Genomic DNA, 22625 nt, shown 5'->3' with positions numbered 1-22625 from the left:
TTGTGAATAGTTTCTATTAAAAATATTTTTTTCTGAAAAACAGTATGCAGGCAACTGAGCAAAGGCAAAAATATCTGCATTGGTGAAATAAATTACAGTGTTCCTTTTTAATATTAGGGTAATTCATGGTAAATTAAAGGGAGTTTAGGAATCTATTTTTAAGAAGTAACAATTTTGGGTAGGTAATTGCAAGAAGGATAGTAGTTATACAAGCCAAAGCCAGGTGATTCTTCCACAAGCTCCATGGAGATGGATCAATGCCTTGGACTGTCAAGTATTCTTCACCAGTACATCTAAAATTCAACACAAAATTTCTGATTACATTTGTAGCATCTGTCAAGGTTTACTCAATATATTCACTATTTCTTTCTTAGAAGCCAATAAGTAACCAAATCATATGAAATCATCACTTCATATATAATACCTATCATGGAGTGCTTAAATTTTTTTCTAGATACTGTGCTAAGCACCTTGCACCTAGTAAGTTAGGGAATTCCTAAAATAACCCAAGGGGGTATAGGCATTACACACATTTCAAAGAGGAGGATTCATTAATAAGGATTAATGAAGTTGGCCAAGTTTTCAGAGTCACACAGTGAACCAAGTTCTAGTCTCCTCAGATTCATTCCATTTCAAATTTATAATGCTACTCTTCTCAAAGGAAGTATTGATGGAGGAACTTTTCACCACTCCTAGTGGGTAAAAGCTCAGTTTTAACTGATGACACCTATAGACCTTACTGAGAGCATCAAAAGTTCCTTCTGGTTTGGCTCACCCACAGAATAGATATCCAAAAAACACAAGCAAGAATTCTACAAGTACAAATAGAGAAAACAAATGCTTCTAGGCAGTCAGGATCTGTCAGCTCTTGCACCATGATGGTAATAATCATCACAGACACTCCACCACAGAAAGATACCCAGGAATCAGACTTAGGTAGCAGCTGGAACACAGCACGATGGAGCATTCCTGCCACAAGGTAGAAAAGTGGCTCTTAATAAAAAACACCTTGTGCAGTCACAATTATTGCCTGCTGCCATTCTTGTGCATCTCTTGGAATTCAGCCATTTCAAAAATATCCTTAACCTCTCTGTGCAATTAGAAGAGCTTCTTATTTTCTCTTATGTGAAGGAGACTTCTGTGAGCATGAAGCCTGTGGTAGCTTCTCCTTATGTGGTCTAATGTTTCCCGTCCATTTCATCCTGACTAATAGCCTGGCACTAACTTTTTGTCACAAAGACTATGCCCAGATCAAAACAAAAAGAGTGGTTAAGGAAAACTCTTATTCGAGGCTTTATCAATCATTAACAATAGGGTTTGTGTTTTTACAAAGACTTAATTCTATACATTTGAAAAATCTAGGAGAGATTGAGCATGCCAGATTCTCTTTTCCCTTCATAATTTATCTGTTAAAGTCAAAGATAACAGCAATCATAGAAAACAAAAGTAGTATTAAAAATTAAAAATGAGATCTTCTAAATTAATTGAAATATGCACTTCGGTTTTAATGAGATTATGCAAAAATAGATTTTCTTGTCAACTAACTGAAATATGTATTTCTTTCTCTAGAGGATATAGCCTTTGATAAGGAGTATGCTGAGTCAATGTATAGACATATACACACACAAACACACACACAACTATGCAGGCTTTGATTTCCCATAAGTGTGAACAAAGAGAAAGGCCAGGATCTCAGCAAAGCAACGTTAACCACTTTTATGCTACTGCTGCTCTTTGAGCTATTACTAATATCCAAGAGATGGGCTCACTGGTAGCATAGAATTCAAGTGATCAGAGACTATGATCCTTCACTAAACTGTCAAAGCAATTAAGTTCAAAATCAATAGTTCTGAAAAAATAAGAACTAATCCCACAACTAAAACATCAAAACAATCTTTCAAAAGGCTCAAAACAAATATGTCTCCACATTAAACTTAAACACAATTTTATGTTCAATACAGGAATTGTATTGGTGTTCATATATATTACTGTACAAGGACTCATATTACAAGTGATAAAACTTAGAATCAGGAAGTTTTGTTAGCCTTAAAAGGACTCAAATCAGCTTTAAGCCTTGGGGCCTTTCTTAATCACATCATAGGAGTAATCAAACCCTTTGTGACTTTGAACACAAACTTACATCACATAGGTGGAACAGCCACTGCTTTTTGTTGTATTGAGTCCTGGACAGAAGTTTTGTCCCCAAAATTCATTATACTGCAAAGCCTATAACAAGGGGGAACAGAAGTGAAACAGACCTGGATTCCAAGAGTTTCCCAGAAATTATCCTGATGATGTGAATTCTAATCTTAATTTTTTATTTACAACATGCCAAAGCCTCATATTCACAGTCTTTTTCCCACAAAATACCTTATTTTCCCTGGAAATCAAGAGGCCTAAACTTGGGATGTTGCTTCCCATTGGCTGAGAAGTCATTCCTTCATCTCTTCCCAATTTTATAGTCCCATAAACACTACAACTGCAATAATACAGTGGTGATCAAAGGTAATGTTGATTTATGATAATTATGTTTTCCTCAAAACTAGTTGTAATTATGTGAGTTAGAAATTTGGTTATACATGGATGGACAGTCACTTTGGAGTTGATTGGCTTGCTAAAGCCAATACAGTTAAGAGTGTATTATGGTCTTATTTTTTCCTCTTCTACTTTCCCTAATTTCTCTACAACCTTCATCTTCCTCAAACAATGAGGTGATTGGGGAAAATACCATGGGACTCCTGGAGTTTGTACTAACTGAGGCTAATAGGAGATTCTCAGCCATGAAAGGTAACTCCTGGATAGGACTCCTTCACTGGTCATGGTCAAAGCAATATGGATAGGCATTGTTTTTGTTGCATCCAGCTTGGGAATACATTTCCTATGACAGATGAGGACAACTTACCATATAACCATAGTGAGGGATACTTAAGTACTGAATCCATGACAGCCAAGGGGCAAAGTTTCCAAAATCCAGTGAAAAACTTATCAAAATCTAAAAAAAAAAAGCAATGGGTGTCCTATTGAGGAATTTGGAGCCCGACCCCACAGTATGTAGATCTGGTGCAGCCAATTTGGAAAGCAGTATGGAGATTTCTTGGAAAGCTGGGAATGGAGCCACCATTTGACCCAGCTATTCCCCTTCTCGGTCTATTCCCTAAAGACCTAAAAAGAGCATGCTACAGGGACACTGCTACATCGATGTTCATAGCAGCACAATTCACAATAGCTAGACTGTGGAACCAACCTAGATGCCCTTCAATGGATGAATGGATAAAAAAAAATGTGGCATTTATACACAATGGAATATTACTCTGCATTAAAAAATGACAAAATCATAGAATTTACAGGGAAATGGATGGCATTAGAGCAGATTATGCTAAGTGAAGCTAGCCAATCCCTAAAAAACAAATGCCAAATGTCTTCTTTGATATAAGGAGAGTAACTAAGAACAGAGTAGGGTCGAAGAGCATGAGAAGAAGATTAACATTAAACAGGGATGAGAGGTGGGAGGGAAAGGGAGAGAGAAGGGAAAATGCATGGAAATGGAAGGAGACCCTCAGAGTTATACAAAAGTACATACAAGAGGAAGTGAGGGGAAGGGGAAAAATAATATAAGGGGGACAAACGAATGTCAGTAGAGGGGGCAGAGAGAGAAGAGGGGAGGGGAGGGGAGGGGAGGGGAGGGGAGGGGAGGGGGGATAGTCGAGGATAGGAAAGGCAGCAGAATACAACAGACACTAGTATGGCAATATGTAAATCAATGGATGTGTAACTGATGTGATTCTGCAATCTCTATATGGGGTAAAAATGGGAGCTCATAACCCACTTGAATCAAATTGTGAAATATGATATATCAAGAACTATGTAATGTTTTGAACAGCCAACAATAAAAAATTAAAAAAAAAAAAAAAAAAAAAAAACATGAAACAGAACAAGTCCAGTGATTTTACTAGAAATTCTAGATAAGGCTCTCCAAGAACTCTAGAACTTTCTATACACTTCTGCTAGGACCAACTCTTTCTTAAAATTTCTTCAACTTATTCTAGACAGTAAACTTTATCCTTCATCCCTTGCATATCTATACCTCCACACAGCTAAGATAGTTTATGTGTTAAAGTAAGGGTAAGGACAATATACCTATAGTCTATATTATACATTTATTTATTTGGAATATTCAGGAAATATAATCTATATTATACTTTCTACTTATTTGGAAGATTTGTAATTATCAAGACTAAGTCCTCTAATTTCTCAGTAACTGCACATAAAATAATACCAAGAAATACAGTTATCCTTTGGTAGCCCAAGGGTATTGGTTCCAGGATATCTAGTCCACAGATACCAAAAATCTGCAGATGCTCAAGTCCCTTATTTTTAAAATGGCATAATATTTTCATGTAACCCACATACATTCTTTATGCATAAATGAAAACATAGTGTGTTTTAAAAATCATTTTAATATTTCTTGATGCCTAATACAACATAAATACTATGCAAATAGTTCATACAAATAGAGCAAAATGACAAAGAAATAAGCACACATATTCATTGTAGACATAATTTTTGCTTTGCATAGTTTTAATCTGCAGTTGGTTGGATCTTTGAATGTGGATCCCATGGACATGAAGAACTGATTTTACTGACTATTCAAATTATACTACATCATATGTCTCCAGTAAGGAACCTAACAGTTTAAGAACAATCCTAAGCATCACATGACCCTTTCTACTTTCATACAACATGTAATTTGTTATTCACAAGGGTCGACACTCTATATCCATTACATTAGGAATCATCTGGAGCTCAGAAAGGAGGCTTTAGATAACCCAAACCCTAGAACTGATGAACAACATAGTGTAGTGAAATACAGCAGGAACCATGGTCAATCCCTCCATTTAAAGTTACCAGGAAGCAGTGTGGCAATGAAGATGCCAGGAAAGACTGCCAGAGACACACAAGAGACAGCTGTGAGGTGCACATAATGCTTGTCCTAACTGGCATAAGGTACCCTGGGATATTCGGAACAATGACAATGTTGTGGTTTTGTTTGCATGTGTTAAAACTGGACCTAACCAACTGCTTAGTATATAAGTCAGCATCTCCGAGTAAAATGTGATCCTGGGACTGATTTTTAATTTTCTACATAGAAAACCTTACATAATAATTAATCATATATTTTATTTTATTTTATGACAATGTAGAAACTATAAACAAGACATTGCTTTCTCAGTGATATACATTGGTTTTTGCCAAATGTATACATGAAAGAATAAAACTTTGGCAATAGCTTATGCTAATCATGTATCTTTGAAAGTCAACTCCTCCTACTGTAGAAGAAAGGACGTGTGTATTAATAGGATAACCACTCCTATTTGTTGCCATTGTGTGGCAAAGATTGGTAACTTGTTATCTGCTGATTCATCATTGTGAGTGCAAAATTTAAGGCATAAAAGATTAAAACTAAGGAATCACTAAAAGCAAAAGTAAGAAGAAAAATATTTATATAAAAAGCATCAAGGATCCATTAATAGGGTGACCTTGTACTATGAGTTTGGGATTTCCAGTGTTTTTAAAATACTCCTTTGCAAAATGCAAAAGTCATTCAAGTTAGACTCCCCATGTGGCACAACTCTGTTATCTTCTCATGGAACTTAACTTTGACCTTGGAGAGTAATGAACCCAACTGAACAACCTCTGCTCTTAACTAGCTGGCAGTTCTCAATACCAGCATGAAAGGCAGACAAATAGCTTATTTTTATGAAGGAAGTGCCTAATCATTTTTTTTCTGGTGTTTGAATTTCTAATATATCAAGGTTTTATAATGTCACCAAGATGTTCATTTAAAAGCTGCTAGTAAGGACATGTTAATTAAGTTTAACATAGTTCACATTAAGCACCAGGAAAAAAACAACAAGACAAGTGCCAGGAGGAAAGTGGTACATTCTCTAATATAAACAGGATCTTAGTCCATGGCCTCCTGAAACCATCTTAGGTCTATGCACAGAATCCTCAAAGCAGGTTTTACAGGACAGGTGAAAGAGCAGGAAGGAACAAGGGGAAAAATTTCCTCTCAGACAATCACAGTTCACACTCACCATCATCAATAGAAAGTATAGTCCCAGAATTGCTGCTGGGAAAAAAATACTGTGAACTCCAATAGCAAGGATCAGGGAACCAGTTGAATAAGCCACCATCAAAATGGTAAGCATTGTTATGAAGAAAGCCTTCACCCCTGGTTTCAATCCTTTGAAAGAAAAGAAAGGGTCAGTCTACCTGCCTAGGTTCCCATGTATTTGACACTTTTTTTTTTTTTGTGTGTGTGTGTGTATGTGTGTATACGAGCGTGCACAAATGACAGTATAATACTCTGAAAAAAAATAATATCAAGATGAAAAGTTGTCATCCAAGACCGAAATACCCAGGGACATTAATTGCATTGTTCACCACTATATAACATTACCATATAGATTTATTACACTTTCTACCAAAGCATTTTCCCATATAACACTGATGTTTCCCTATGTGTAATTTTGACCAATTTAGAATTGGTGAGGTGGACACAGGCAACATAACTAGCCAAATTATACTGCCTTCTCCTATTAATGGAAACTCATCAATAGCACATCCATGCATCCAGACATCTCTACATTACTCACTGTCTGTTATAATGACATTTGTCAGAAACAAAAACCTAGGATCATAATTCTATATATTTTTTTCTCACAATGGTTTTAATATATGGGGAGGAAAGAGAAAGAATCCATACCCTGAATCCCCCTAGACAAATCCTATTACTCTGATTCAGATTGGAGCCAAATGAAGTTTCTTCAACCACCTTATGAATTCTACTGAGTTAATGCTCACCATCAGTCTTACAATGTTGCAATTGCTGCAGAAACACCAATCAGGACTGTGGGGGAGGGGTTAGATTACATAATTAATTATTTACGAAACAATTTTTATTTCTAAACTGGAAGGTTTACACTTTCTCAGTGGTTCTTACTCTGCAGTGTATTGTCAAAAATAGATATTTCTGTGATGTGTGTATGTGTGCATGTGAGTGCATGAGAGAGAGAAAGAAATACATTTACATTCTTACAGAATGAGCCTGGGAAGAAGTCTGAGCATAATGCATGAATGAATGTGTCTATGGCCATTAAACAAGTATTCCTGTTAAATCCCTGAACCCAAAAGTCATCATCTTTCTTTAAATAGGAAAAAGGAGAGGGATAATAAATATATGTATGTGTGTGTGTGCGCATATGTGTATGTGTGTGTGTATGTTGATTTCTTAGCTCTCTCTTTGTATATCAAATATCTATTTATAGTTTTTCCATTTATATTTTATCTTTATGTAGAGGTATATGTACAGAGACACAGAGAAAAACTGAAAAGCAATAAATATTCCATTATCTCCAGCATAGTCTCAAATATGAAGGGATTCTTTCCATGTTTTTATTTTATAAATCATAGCATTTTACTGACATAAAATGTATTTATAGCTTCGAAAGTTCAGTTGAGTCCAGTACAGTGCCATACACCTCTTATCCCAGGAATTGGGTTGACCGAGAAAAGAGGAATCCAAGCTTAAGGCAAGCCTGAGCAAATTAGCAAAACCCTATCTCAAAATAGAAGTGTAAAAAAGGGCTGGAGATGTAACTCAATGGTAGACCACTTGTATAGCATGTGAGTGGCTCCAGGTTCAATCCTCAGTACTGTACACACACACACACACACAAGTAAACAAATAAAAATAAAATAATTTGTGTAGAACAGTACTGACAACTGAACTACCATTTTAGAAAGTGAGGAATGAGTACTTGCTCTCCTGGCTTATGACTTGATCTTTCGTTTTGGAAACCATAAATATGTTTACAAAGAGAAATTGGTTTCCTTTCATTTGTAAGACTATGAGCACATCCTCTTTGTCTTGTTACTTACCTAACATGAAGTAAACTGTACAAGTAAATAGAATGATTGTTAACAAACTCCTGGGTAGAAAATCAGATAACAGTTTTCCAAAGAAGTAAGAAGACACTCTGTAGTATCCACTGATGTACTCTTGTCTGCAGAACAAAAACACATACCATACATCCCAGATTAGTCCAGGAAGGCACAGCCCAGGGGAGACTCTGCTGTGCAGACTCCTGCTGCCACCAGGTCTGACACTGCAGATGTCCAAGGGTTATAGGCTGACCCCCACCCCCACGTCATTCTCCACTTCAGGTGTAGCCTTCCTGCGGCATCAGCCCCCCAAGGCTCTTGCCGGGATCCTCTCATGACAGCATTCCTCCTGTGCTGCCCACTCTGGCCCACATCACCCCTCCAGGGACAGAGTCTGCATCTCCTCACTTTCCTCAGAGGCTATATTTCTCCTCTGAGCTGGGCTCTGCTTGAAGCGCAAAATGTCAGGGGCTAATCTCAGTGAAAACAGAGGCTTTTCTTCTCCTCACTTATGATAGTGACAAAAGTGGCTTTATTATTCTCCAAGGCCCTACATGCAGGTGCAGTTTCCTAAACTCCTTTTACTTTATTTATTTTTAATTTTAATTTTTTAGTTGTAGCTGGACACAATACCTTTATTTTATTTATTCATTTTTATGTGGCTCTGAGGTTCAAAGCCAGGGCCTTGCATGTTCTAGGAGAGTGCTCTAGCACAGAGCTACAATCCCATCCCTCTCCTTTTACTTTTGCTCCTCTCATGATATAAAAAGAAGAAAAAAGACTTCTTCCTTCAATGATAATGTCTTTCAACAATACCCCCTTTCAGATACTAAATCCTCATCTTTCCTCTTCTTCACATGGATTTCCTGTATTTTCAAACTCTTCCACCAGTATCTTCATCCCTTCCCTCTCTGATGATTGCTATCCTTGATGCATATGTAAGCACGGGCAAATCTCCTTTATATTTGAAAATCTCAAGAGAAAAACTGAACCTTTTCTTCTTTTTCTTTGATTCATTCCATTCTTAAATCCACTGAAGGCTGCACACCTTCAATTCTTTGTCAACTTTATCTACTACTGCTAATTTGCTGATTAACCCACCACTACAATTCTACCTAGCTCCTCAAAATGTTCTTGCCAGAGTCATTTTGATTTGTTATTTGCTAGAAACAAAAAGATAATTTCAGCTCCTTTATTACTTGCTTTCTCTGCAGCACTTGAATTTGCTGACTACACCTCACCCCAAAACTCACTCTTCCTTTTGCAGGAGGCCCCATACACTTGACTTTCTACCCTGTTCATTTTTTTTTCAGTTAATACTGGTTATCTCTGCACATACTTTGAAAGCTCATATTGTACATGATAGGTATATATGATTTGTATTGGTCCTTTAAACAAATCAACATATGAAAGAAAAGAAAAATACTGATATTCTCCCAATCAGATCCTTGGTCCAATTATGGATATCACCAATTTAGTCAACAGACATCAAGCTCCTTCCTAAAATAGAGATCTACTCACATAAAGAGCTTCTTCTCAAGTGCAAAGGTCTCCTTTGCTGACAGGTTGGGTAAACACTGAAATTAGCAGACAGAGTGTCCAGGTCCTGCCAGGACAGAACATAAACAAAAGAACCATAGTTGTTGTTTTTTCATAAAAATGAAAGAAGGGAAAGAATTACTATTCTGGTTAAAAGAGAGAGGAAGAATGACCCCATGAGGTCCTCCCTGTGTAGGGTATAGAGATTCTGTGTGGGAAGACAAAAAATTAAAAAAAAAAATCATTCTGGGTTGGATGTTGGCTATAGTTGCACAATGAGCAGGTACTTGATGCAGTGAACAGTAACTGTACATTCAAAAAGGGTTAAAAGGGTAAAATTTATGATATATACAGTTCAACAATAAATATATACAAGTATATATGAAAAATAAAATTAATTTTTCCATTCATTTTTCAAAGCATGAACACATCCTACCCACAATGAATATAATGTTTACCCAATACTCATACTCAAAAAAAAAATGAAATGGATTTTTCCAAGCTTGAAAAAAATAATAGCATTGATTCAAATTTACTAATGTAATCTGGATTTCGGTGCAATCATTTTTTAAGTGAAGGAGAAGAGCACTCGTAACCAGTCAACCTATGATTGTGGTAATGATCTTTTTAAAAAGGAAAATGAAAAAGATAATGGAAATAGTTTTAGTTGGAGGTGAAAAATGTACACCATTTATGATAAAATATACAGCTTCATTATCAGATTTCACCGCTGAGATAAATAATTTAAATGGCTTGGCCAAAGTCTGAGAGCATCAAAATACAGTGCACACTATTACACTACTTTCTAAATTAAGTTGAACACTAACCTGTTTTTGTTGAATTGAGAGAATAACAGAGCAGATGATTGGAATGGCCAATACTCCTCTCAGTGTCTACCAAGTGTTCCCAGTTCAGGGCCCAGTTCAGGAGCGGGACCTATGAATGTCCTACAACATAGTAGCAAAGCAATGCAGGCAACTGGCAAAGTTGATCTGGGAACAAATTAAAAGTCCACGCAGCTAAGAGGGATGACTTCAACTGAGCTCTCAACTCTTCTGCCAGGAAACATGCACATTTTCTACCTGCCCATTTCCCATAATCAGGAGTGCAACCAGGGTCTTACATATGCAAGGCAAATATGCTCATACTGAGCCACATCCCCAGCACTTTTTTTTTGCATAGGGTCTTGCTACATTGCCCAGGTTTGTCTCTAACTTGTGATCCTCCTACCTTAGCCTCCTGAGTAGCTGGGAATACAGGCATGTACCAACATATTAGGCAACTGTTTTATACTTTAAGAAGCTTCAAGTGAAAATTCTTACATTAGAAATAAGAAAAAGAAAAGAAAATACTCATAATTCTTAAGTAGACTATATCAGAACCCAATTGCTCCCACATAAGAATCTCACAGAAAAATGAAAAGAATCTTTCAGATTACCCTCTATATAGAGGTCCTGTAATTAGGCAGCACATTTTTGAATGAATGCCAGGAAATCCATCTGAGTTGGTGACAGAAGGAGTGACATAGGTGGTTTCCATGAAGGCTGGGCTCCTCTTCTTAAGACCACCTGAGGGTTCTTCTAATTCAGCTTTTGTGTCTTTGTACAAGGAGGAGTGAGAATAAAACTCAGCTAATGTTTTTGTGACTGTTTTTTCTCTCTTAGGAAGTTCTTCATTGTGGCTGACTTTAGAAAAAAATAGATAAAGAAAGCAAATATTACTAGCAGACAAGAACTGACTTAACCCTATTTTCTGTGACTCATTTATGAGATAACAGTTTTATTCTAAAGCTGTCTCAAGTGTTGTCACTGATGTAAACATTAGTAAACAGAGCTAATTGGCCAGACTTCTGCCATGATCATATGGAGAGAGAAAACTCACTTGACCTTTCCCTAACAATTTGTTCTTGAAATAGACTTCTTACCACAAAGAGTTATATTTCTTAGTATAAAACCTTGTCCTTGCTTTCTACTAGGAGAAAATACATAAAGTACCAAATTTTTTATTTTAAAACTACAATAAATAGGGCTGGGGATGTGGCTCAAGAGGTAGCATGCTCGCCTGGCATGCGTACAGCCCGGGTTCGATTCTCAGCACCACATACAAAGATGTTGTGTCCACTGAAAGCTAAAAAAATAAATATTAAAAATACTCTCTCTCTCTCTCTCAAAAAAAATACAATAAATAATGAGTAAATTTATTTTTAGTGAATTTTCCTCTTACAATAACAGCATCATATAAATGCTCATTCATAAATAGAATATAAAACACAGCACTCATTGACAATAAAGTCTATCTATTGGCTGGCATCAGAACATGGCATTCACGTGAATTCACAAAGCTAAGTTTTAATGAGCCACCACATTACTAAGCTTTGTTCAAACCGATTAGGCAAATATCTGTGAATCTAAAAGATTCACATATCTTCATGGTCTTCTTCCTCTCTGTTTAATACCACAGAAGAGGAATTTCCATAAATGACATCCAGGAATAAGTCAGCAGGGTTATTGTGGGGCTCACAGGAATAACCTATAAAAGAAAACACCCCAAGAACTCAGCCTAATGGTCTTGTAATGTAAAGAGGGCTCATTTCCAGAGGGTGATGGAAACGAGGCTAGGGAAGACAGAATCTTACAACTTCTCCCTCCTCTTCTCTGTTCTTGCTGTCTTCTCACCTCACATGTTTGTAATTTCTTTCATCCTATTCATTCATGCAGACTTTCAACAATATTCTTTCTGCCAGCCATACATGTGTGCGTTTCATAAATCATGAAACTCTAACAGCTATCAATATGCTCTGGTATTTACCAGTACTTCTACTAAAACTAGGTTCAGAAAAAAAGTATTAAAGGCCTGGGTACAGTGTGATCTTTGAGTTCACTTAGGGACTGCTGAAACTTCCCTGTGCATGTCAGTAATACTGCTTCTCTGCCTACTAAATTTGGAGGTGCAAATGATCATCTCACATGCTGCCATATTCCAAATATGGAGCAGCATTCTTGAGAATATGACTAGTAGGTTATACCTGAACTGCCACCTCAGCTTCTTTTGGCACAATCATCTGAAGAGAGCCTGAAGTCTGACTCTCAAATTCATCTCCACTGGACTCTCCAGACTCATACATGCTTGGTTAGATTTATTTTATTTTTAAAATAGATTGTTAGTTGTGGGGGACTTTTATTTTATTTATTTATTTACTTATGATGCTGAGAATTGAACTCCGTGCCTTACACTTGCTAGGCAATCATTCTACCACTGAGCCACAACCTAAGCCCAGGTTATAATTAAATGACAGAGATTAAAATAAACAAATAAAAAAAAACAGCTAGTGAGTATTCACTACTGCATTTGGAGTCATGAAGAAACATGTATGATCATCTCCAAATGTCTTTAAGTAGATTTTGGAGCCATTTTTAAAAAGCATATAATTCAATATAAAATAGAACCAGGCAGCTCAGAAACATTGGTTCATTAAAGATGAATTTAGAACCACACATTCTATTGACTATTATTCACACCCATTCAAGTCATAAATCTTAAATATAATGTTTCTAGAAGGTGATGTAGCATCTTCATGAGCCCTCATCAAGGCAGAGCAAGATCACTGCCAAGTCAACATAGAAAAACCACAATTGGTTCTATGATCAAGAAGAAAGTAATACTGGTACTTTCCAAAAATATTGAAATGACAGAATAACTAGATGACAGTACAACCAGTTAAATAATGAACTTTCAGGAAAAGAGCACTGTAATGGTTTGGATTTGAAGAATTTCCTTCCCCGGATTCATATGTTTAGTACTTGGTCCCCAATGGAGCAATGTTGGGAGGTGGGACTTTTAGAAAATTATTGGCTCATGAGGACTATAACCTCCTAAGTGAATTAATACATCTGATTAATTAAAATATTAATAAATTACTGGGAGATGGGACCTAGATGGAGGAAGTAGGTTTTATTTTTTATGTTTCCCTTGCCCCCCTCTCTCTCTTTCTCTCTCATTCTACTTTCTGGATGTCTTGAGCTAAGCAGATTTCCTGTGCCATGTCCTTCTGCCATGAGGTTCTGCCTTATCAAAGTCCCAAAGTAATGGAGCCAACTGAAGGTGAACTGAAACCTCTGTAATCATTAGTCAAAGTAAATCTTTCCTCATCAAAGTTGCTTTTCTCATGTATTTATCACAGTGATGAGAGGTCGACTATCAGAAAATATGTACCAAGAAGAGGAGTCATTGCTGTGACTGTGCCTACCCATGTGGTTAAGAAGCCTTTGGAAGTGATTTGCAGGAGAAATCTGGAAAGGTTTGGTGATGACAGCCACAGAAGTCTTAAGATGTTTTAAACAGAGCTTATTGAACAATTCTGGTGGGAGGTCAGAAGACCAGAATGCCCATAGGAGTGCAGACAGTAAAAATTACATTCATGAGTTTCAGATGGAAGTGAGGACTGTTTGGGGAACGGGACTGGAGTCCATTTGTATTATATCCTGGCAAAGAACATGTGTACACTTTTCCATGTCCTTAGACTTTGTATGAAGTTGAATTTAAATGTGATGGACTAATTAATCTGATGGAGGAAATTTCAGTGCAACACAGCATTTTGATCTGTTTGACCATCTTTATAGTAAAAATCAGGACTAAATATCAGAGCAGAAAGCTTTTGAAAATTTTGTAGTTTGGCCAGAATTTAGTATGACTAAAAGCAAAACAAGTACTTCTCATAGTGACAATAGGAGAGATGCCTTGAGGGCATTGAGGAATTGACCAACCTGCATAACAGGTTCAAGTTTGTAAAAATGAAAACATGTTGAAAGACTTTAAGAAGAGTCCTGTGGCACCCTACTAGCACAGAGGTGCCTAAGAAGTTCTTCCCTAGGATTCCTTTCACCCGGTGTTATGGTTTGGATGTGAGGTGTCCCCCAAAATCTCACATGTGAGATAATGCAAGAAGGTTCAGAGGAGAAATGTTGGGTTGTGAGAGTGTTAACTCAGTCAGTGATTAATCCCCTGATAGGGATTAACTGAGAGGTAAGTGAAGTGGTAGGGAGATGCTGAAAGAGGTGGGAATCAGAGGTGTGCCTTTTCTATCTGGCACGTGAAGACCTATTTCTGCTTTCTGATCATATGGTGAACTGCTTCCCTCTGCTACACTCTTCTGCTCTGATGTTCTGCCTCATCTTAAGCCCCAAGGAATGGAGCCTGCTGTCTATCCATTGAGACCTCTAAAACTGTGAACCCAAAATAAACTTTTCCTCCTCTACAATTGTGCTGGTTAGGTCTTTTAGTTGCAGTACGCAACTAGCTGTGTACGCATTCAGAACTGCTGCAGCCATAGTTCAAGAGGTCCAAAATAGAGCTGTGGCTGGCTGTACAGTTTGCTATCATCCACATGATGCTGGTTTTGCAGGAATACAGGATGCTAGAGTTAGGGGAGTCTCTCAGACTTCAACAGAGTGTTCAAATGAAGGCCTGAGAGCCATATAGTGTGTTTCAGAGTTGGAATCCCTGAAGGTGAACCCTGAGAAGGCAAAGTGTGAAACTTTGAGAGTGAAGCAAATGATGCAATGGAATTCCAGGAATTAAAAGATCCCTAGAATGTAGAATGTCTCCCAAGGAAAGCTGCAGACTAGGAGCAGAACCAGAAGAAGGAGCCATAGGGGTTACAACCAGTAAGGACAGAGACGGAGGGGCTTCCGCAGCCCTAAGAGCCCAGATCTTGCTACCATTGTCTCAGAAGCTAAATGTGGACCTAGAGAATTTAATGTTTTCCCTGCTTTGGTCCAGTCCCTTCATTCTATGTCCCTATTTCTTCCTTTTGGAATGGGAAGGTTTACTCTGTCATTATATGTTGGAAGCATAGAACTTTTTTATTTTTATTTTTATAAGAGTTTACAGCTAAGGTTTTGTCTTGAATCTCAGAGGAGACATTGAAATTAGACTTTTGAGACATGGTACAACTGTTAAAGCTATGGGGATTCTTGGGACTGAATGCACTTTGCATTATGAGATAGGCATGAGTTTCTTGGGACCAGGGTAGAAATTTATGGTTGGCAAATGAAGTGTCCCGCAAAGATTCATGTGTACAAGGCTTGGTCCTCAGTGGAAAGATGTCCAGAGGCGGGGCTTTTAAGAAACAATTGGATATAAAGGTTCTAACTTCATGTGGATTAGTCCATTTGGTGTATTAATAATTCCAAGTATTCCTACTGGAAACTAGTGGGACCTAGTTGGAGGAAATAGGTCACTGGGAGCATGCTATGGGAGGATCTGAAATTCCATTTCTTTCTCCTCCACTCCCCTCCTCTCCCCATCATTGTTGTCCCTTCCTCCTCCTCCTCCTCCTCCTCCTCCTCCTCCTCCTCTTCTTCTTCTTCTCTCTCCCTTTCCCTCTCCCTCTCCCTCTCCCTCTTTCTCTCTCCCTTTCTGCTTCCTAGCAGCCATGAACTGAGCAACTTTCCTCTACCATATTCTTCCTCGTGAGATTCTTCCTAGTCTCAGCTCAGGTCCAAAGCAATGGAGCCAGCTGGCCATGGACAGAAATCTCTGAAACTGTGAGCCAAAATAAATTATCTTTTTATAAGTTGTTTTTCTCAGGTGTTTTGTTACAACAATGGAAATATGACTACCAATCAATGATAACTGAGAATCATAACAGACAGGTCCAGTAAAAATACTCAGATGCACACATACATGCATACTCAGATAGGAGAGGAAAAAGAAAGAGACTAAAAAACAAACAAACACTGCCAAAATGAAGAAAAATTCTGGCACCAAAGTAACCAAAGATGTTTTAGGGTGGTGGAATCCCAGGTACCTCTATATTATCAAACAGCACTCCTATGGACTCCTCTGCTCTCTCCCAACATAGGATTAATGAAGGATCAAGTACATGCAAAAAGTCTACTACACCCGCTGATGAGAAGTATTCCAAAGCCTTCTGTGCAGGACCATGGTACATTAATTTTCGTGAAGCCAAGATGGCGAGGCTGTCAAACAGCTTGAAGATGAAATAGTGAGGTCTATGGATAGAGAAGATAACCATTCGTCCCTGCTGAGAAATCCTAAGTTAAAAGGGAAAACAATGAATCATTAAACATCTGAACCATGATCTTCTTGGTAAAATATTTTATTCTTGGTATTAGACCATTTGTTCCCATTTCAATTTGATTTTCTCTTACGGAGTTCTCATCTCATTTTATATTATCTACATGATTACTGGGGAAATGAAATTCAATATTTTTATTAAAAACACTAGTATGTCTTAAAGGATTGTGAATGAACAGTCTGGAATCTACTATGAAGATTCCTGGATAGTCTTCCCAGACTTTGAATTAAGGGAGAGAAAAACAGGAGTTAATAGCAGGAAGAGAAAGAGGAAGAAGAAGGGTTAGTTTAAAGACATCAAATGAGCCATGACTTAACAATGAGGGTGGAAAGGGTCCTGTGAGGAACACTCCCCACACCAGACCACACTCCATTCCTAGGATACAACCATTATTAAGAGTATTTTTCCACTTAATTTCCACCTTCATAGTTTGTAAGTAGTCATTGTTCTCATCATTACAGAAAGCAGCCACTTTTGACCCCACACATTTTGGGGAACTCACATTTAGGTCACAGCATCTACACAGAAGGTCATCTTTCATGGTTATGATACTATCAGGTTTTTTCACACTACCTTGGAATCTGCTACTTTATCCAGGTTTAAATCTTCAATGACTTTGTTGATCCTATCATTTTTTTCATGATTTGTCATAGCTGTTGGAAGCGGAGGAGCCTCTGAGAACTGTAAGTTTTCTCTCACTGTCAGGGTGCCCATCACAGTATTATCCTAAACACAATTTTTTTTGTTATTTTTTGAAGTTAGAAATCAACATTTTCCTTTTATCAAAAAATGTTTTATTTTCACTTTCCATTAGGAAATTGCTAAACATATTCAAAAATAGACAGAATAATATAATAAACTCCACATCTTCAAAATTCAATTTCAGTAATTATAAACTCATGATCAGTGTTGTCTCATCTATAATTTGAAGAAAATTCTAGACATCATAGTACATACTTCTATATGTATATAAAACATAACCACAATATGATTATCATACCTAAAATTTGTTAGTGATAATATTTAATACCATTTGATTTCCATTCAGTTTTCCCTATTTCATACTTGTTTCTTTACTCTGTAATGATTTTAAATGCTTAATCATAAATCTGCTCCAGGCTGGACTGACTCCTCTCTGGGACTTTGTTTCACTAATCTTCTAAGTTGAGTGTAATTTTCCCTGTACATGTGTCTTCTTCTGTCTCATTTTAATCTCCTCAGTTATATTTCAGTATATGTAACTTAATCCATTATCTATAAAAATAGCATAACCAAAGTAAAGTTCAAGCTAATAGTAAACTTTCAACTATACCAATTGCAGTGACCCACATAAAGATAGCTGCAGAGTCCAAGGAAGTCATTTTCATTCTCAATCTGCATGCCAGGTTTGAGCCCAGGTAATCATGCCCACTAGAACCAGATATAGCCATGTTGCTTTGTACAAGGACTTGCAAACACATCTTCTAGGGGAAGGAAAAAATGCTAGAAGGGTAAAAAGGATAACTGTGGACCCTTTTGTAAATTATACACAAGCCAGAATTGATACCATTGTCCAACAGGGTCATTTTCCAAGTCCTCATTGCTTTTACATTTAACTCTGAGATGGAAGATTATGAAAGCTGGTGGAATGAATATTGGTTATGTGAGCATGTCACATAAACAACTAGAAGCACAATAAGCTGTAAGTAAAGAGTATTCTCATACAGATGAAACAAAAAAGGCAAATCTACAAATTCTTACCTGAACCACATAACCCAAATTACATTTGAAATTATCAGATTGAGGTTCTCCATTGATCAAAACATCTCCAGATAATCCAGATGCATCTTTCCTTGCAGCTAAGATATTTAGCAACCTATAAAAGGACATGTATGTTACAGATTTCTCTCCTCCATTATAGGCCATATCTCTCATATTCTGCTAAAGTTAGAAAATTTACTACTCCAGAAATCTGAGGTTTAACTAAAATTATTTATATGTGCATGTGTATGTTTAAATTATCATCATCTTTTTTGTTGTTACTGTTGTCGTTGTTACAAGAAAACCCAAAAGTATATAAGCAAAGCCATGTTGGCTGATCCAGCACAGTCTTCCCAAATGAGCTTCTAGCTGTCTGAATTTGGTGGATCCAGCTCAGGCAATGTGCTTCTTTACCAAAAAAAAAAAAAAAAAAAAAAAAAAAAATCTTGTCTTCAATTATTCCTTCAGCTCCATCTTCCCACTTTTATCATTATTCCCTTTCTCCCCTCTCCATTCACTTCTAATATGGCCAACATCACCATATCAATTATTTAGTTATGCCCTAGTAAAGCTTTAAAAAGTCATCTTTAAAAATCACACAACAACTACACAGAAGCGGTTGAGACATATTTTCTGTTATACTCACAAAGATTTCCCTCGACTTTGGTGTGCCAGAATAGCATTGAGACCAGGTTTCATGATTCCACTGTAAACACAAAGCATGATGATTTATTGTTCTACTTTAGATGCAGTACTATTTACTTAGACTCTGCAATGATACACTCAAGGAAGACTGAAAAAATTGCAGACAGAAATCAAGCACCAAATCAAAGAAACTAAACTTAATGGTTAACAGAAGTCTAGTCTACAAAGGATGTTATTATTAGTCAATATTTATAAGAAAGATGGATCAGGTCCCTCTAAATTCCTTTCAATTATTCTTTAAACCATGATCCTTTTTGGATAACTATTCCATTTACAATAACCTCAAAAATAAAATAAAGTACTTGGAATTAAATTAACCAAGGAGGGGAAAGACCTCTACAATGATAACTATAGAATGTTGAATAAATAAACTGAAGAACTTAGAAAATAGAAAGACATCCCATATTCTTGGATAGGCATAATTAATATTGTCCAAATGGCTATACTACCAAATGCAATACACATATTCAATGTGTGTAGGTACCTGCATACATATATTCCCTAGGTCTGTCCATTTAGAAGGCACAGAGCAATGACACACGAATAGCAATGAGTATTCAAATCACCCAGATGGTGTTTTCTCAATACCATTCTTCACAAAAATAAACACTGGAGGATTCCAGGACTGGGAAGGCAAGTATACAATAAATTTGGAACTTCTTGCTATGCCAAAGAATTAAGAGTGGTGGGATGAGTTAAAAAAATAAAAAAAGGAACCTATCTTGAAAAATTTCCTACTGACTAAATCAGCAGCAATAGGAGTATGAAGATAAATAATACTAATGAAGCATTACAATTAAGTGTTTTTGTATAGAGTACAAATCCATACTAGACACTGTGATGCACTCCTGTAATCTAAAGACTCCTTATGCAGATGCAGGAGGATTGCAAGTTCGAAGGCAGCCTGGAAAACTTAGCAAGATACTGTCTCAAATCAAAATATAAAAGGACTGGGGAAGTAGCTTAGTGGTATAGTAACTCTTAGTTCAGTCCCCAGTAAAGGAAATTAAAAAAAATATAATCCATGAGTCTATACAGTAACTGAAAGGAGAAATGATGAATGAAGATTTTTCTATTACTGGAATGCAAATTATGAGACAATGAAAATAGAAACTCACCCTTTATCAACTATCATAGTGGTTGCTGATCCACACAGGCATCACAACAGTGGAATGAAACTCAAGTTTAATGAAGAACAAGATTCTGGAGTAATATCAGAGTATCACCATTCATATTAATCAAGTCCAAAGAGGAAAATGGTGATCTGATGATGAAGTTTGATGGACAGCAACATAACCAGGTGTTCAGTTTTAACATCACCTGGAGTGGGATGGGACTAGAAAGTACCAGGTTGGACAAGACTGCAGAGACACGATGTGGTGGTTAGTCACTTATATGAGGAACACAGTGAAGAGTGATCCTGAGGACCTCTCCTGCCTTCACTCTGAGGATACATCATTTCTTGGTTGCTTCCAGAAAACAATTGAGTGATTATACAGGACAGGAATCATCTTTCTAGAAAGTAGTACTAAAAGAACTACTTCTTTTTAGTAGTGATAAAGGTGTATTATGTGGATAGTGTGCTCTCAAGTGACTACCAAAAACAAGTAGTAACTATGGACACAAATGAGACACAGTGATGGGAGCAAACAGTGCAGTGTGGACAGTTAAGAAATCTGGTGAAAGGGTTATGCACATGCAGCTTTACATCTCAAATTATTTCAAAATAGATAACCAGACCAATCTCTCAAACAGGGTGAAGAATTTTCCTCACAATTATAGGACATCCACACATCTGCTGGAATGGAGAATTTTTTTCATAATATTTTTAGTTGTCAATGGACCTTTATTCTTTACTGATTTATATTTAGTGCTGAGAATTGATCCCAGTGTCTCATGCATGCAAGGCAAGCACTCTAACATTGAGCTATATACTCAGCCCCCTTTTTTTAATAATTTTAGCATTGGTAAGAGAAAGCTCAAATGCTACATATGGATAAAAACTAAGCAAAATAAAATTCTAAGAAAGTAGGGAAAATTAAGGAATTCTCATGATCAATTTTTGCCTTATTGTCTTCTTAAACAATGAACATAAAAGCAAAAATCCAAAGAAAAACCAAGATTCTCATGAATTTTCTTGAAATATTGTCATCATTTTCAATAATGATAGTGCTATCCAACACAAACAAACAAAAAATAAGATAATGAGAGTGACCCTTCACACACCAGAGACTATTTGAGTCCAGCAGATAGGAGAAAGTTTGGAAACACTGCAGCCAGAAAAATATGACCTTCTCATGAATAAAAAACCAGAAATGTGAATAAGCATGAAAACCAATGTTTGCTATGTTTGTAACAGTAAAAAAAAAATAAAAACTTCAAGACTTACTACATTTTATAAGCCTAACAAAGCACAAAACAAAGGCCTCCTCCTTTGTAGAGATGCATACCACTAAGCCATAAACTCAGTGTGAACTCTTGAATAGAGGAGAGTCAGTAGTCTACCAGGTAAAAAAAAAAGATAAGCAAGAGGAATTGGGAGTGTAGCTCTGGGGGAGAATGATGACCCAGGGAGCACAAAGCCCTGGGTAAAGTCTGTAATCCACACTCCTCCATGCTCCAACAAATAAAAAAAAAAGGGTGGGAGGGATAAAGTGAAGGGCAAGGTAAATATACATTCCCACAATATGTTTGAACATCTATTCAAATTGTATGTGGGCAATCACATTACTTTCTACAAAAAATCTTGTCAGCATTTCACAAGTCAATTTTAATGAGTCAATTTTCATGAGTCAATTTTAATTCATTAAATGGAATCATTTTACTCCTAGATTAGTCAAAAGGGATGAAAGCATGTGTCTATACACCAGCACAAAGACTGAAACACAAATGCTCACAGTAAATTATTGGTATTAGGCAAAGCCTGTAAAGCCTGTGATAGGTCATTAAAGTGATCTTTAAAAAAGTACATATACATACTTGATATTTGATAGTAATTTTTTCTCAACTGTTTTCCTACAAATAGAAAGCCACTCTTCACTTTTTCCTGATAGCAGATGTTATGGAAACTTAACACAGCCCCTTCAGGAAATGTCTTCAGGTCACTGGAGGTCATCTCAGGGAGGTCACTGTTGTTTCTTTGTAAAAATGGGATATAATCCTGGTCATTACTGGAAGACATCTTGACATATTCTGCCTTTCTGTAGAGGTGGAAACAATGTAAGTTGATAGTCCATATAAATGTGATTGTAAACCCTTGCTAATATATTTAAATCAAGTCTGTTTTAAACTGTGCTGCACTAGATTACTTTCTAATTGTCAGCCCACATCACTATGATGAGAACAATCTTTGAATCCATAATGGGAGGAAAAACACCTTTGAATCCTCAATTAGATGAAACACTCAAAATTAGATGCCAAATAATTTCCAGATAATTAAAGAGTACCCAAAACTCATAATGGAGGGAAAAGACAGGTGAGCATTTTATGTGCCTGGCATAGTACTTGAAAACATAGTATGACACAACATACATTGAGGGATAGCCTACACCATCATCATGTGCCACATTTTTTTAACTTATAACATTGTTATTATGAA

At 36.8% G+C, this 22625-nt stretch overlaps 1 protein-coding gene across 1 annotated transcript; it reads right to left on the bottom strand.

The window, feature by feature from the left end:
* Window positions 1-133: 133 nt before the first annotated feature.
* Window positions 134-22208, bottom strand: LOC124102971 (broad substrate specificity ATP-binding cassette transporter ABCG2-like). Its single transcript, XM_046459444.1, is given in 12 exon segments — window positions 134-293; window positions 2141-2226; window positions 2903-2992; window positions 10931-11001; window positions 11004-11164; window positions 11904-12012; window positions 16387-16538; window positions 17151-17308; window positions 18323-18437; window positions 18969-19028; window positions 22007-22049; window positions 22052-22208. Coding segments are annotated over 12 exon segments (1362 nt in total).
* Between the last annotated feature and the right edge of the window lie 417 nt (window positions 22209-22625).

Source organism: Marmota monax, unplaced genomic scaffold (genome assembly GCF_021218885.2).
Source record: "Marmota monax isolate L192 unplaced genomic scaffold, Marmota_monax_Labrador192_F-V1.1 WCK01_AAM20220418_F8-fsc00579, whole genome shotgun sequence".
Taxonomy (NCBI): Eukaryota; Metazoa; Chordata; class Mammalia; order Rodentia; family Sciuridae; genus Marmota; species Marmota monax.
Note: the sequence above shows the minus strand (reverse complement) of the source record. Positions and strands in the feature narration are given on the sequence as shown.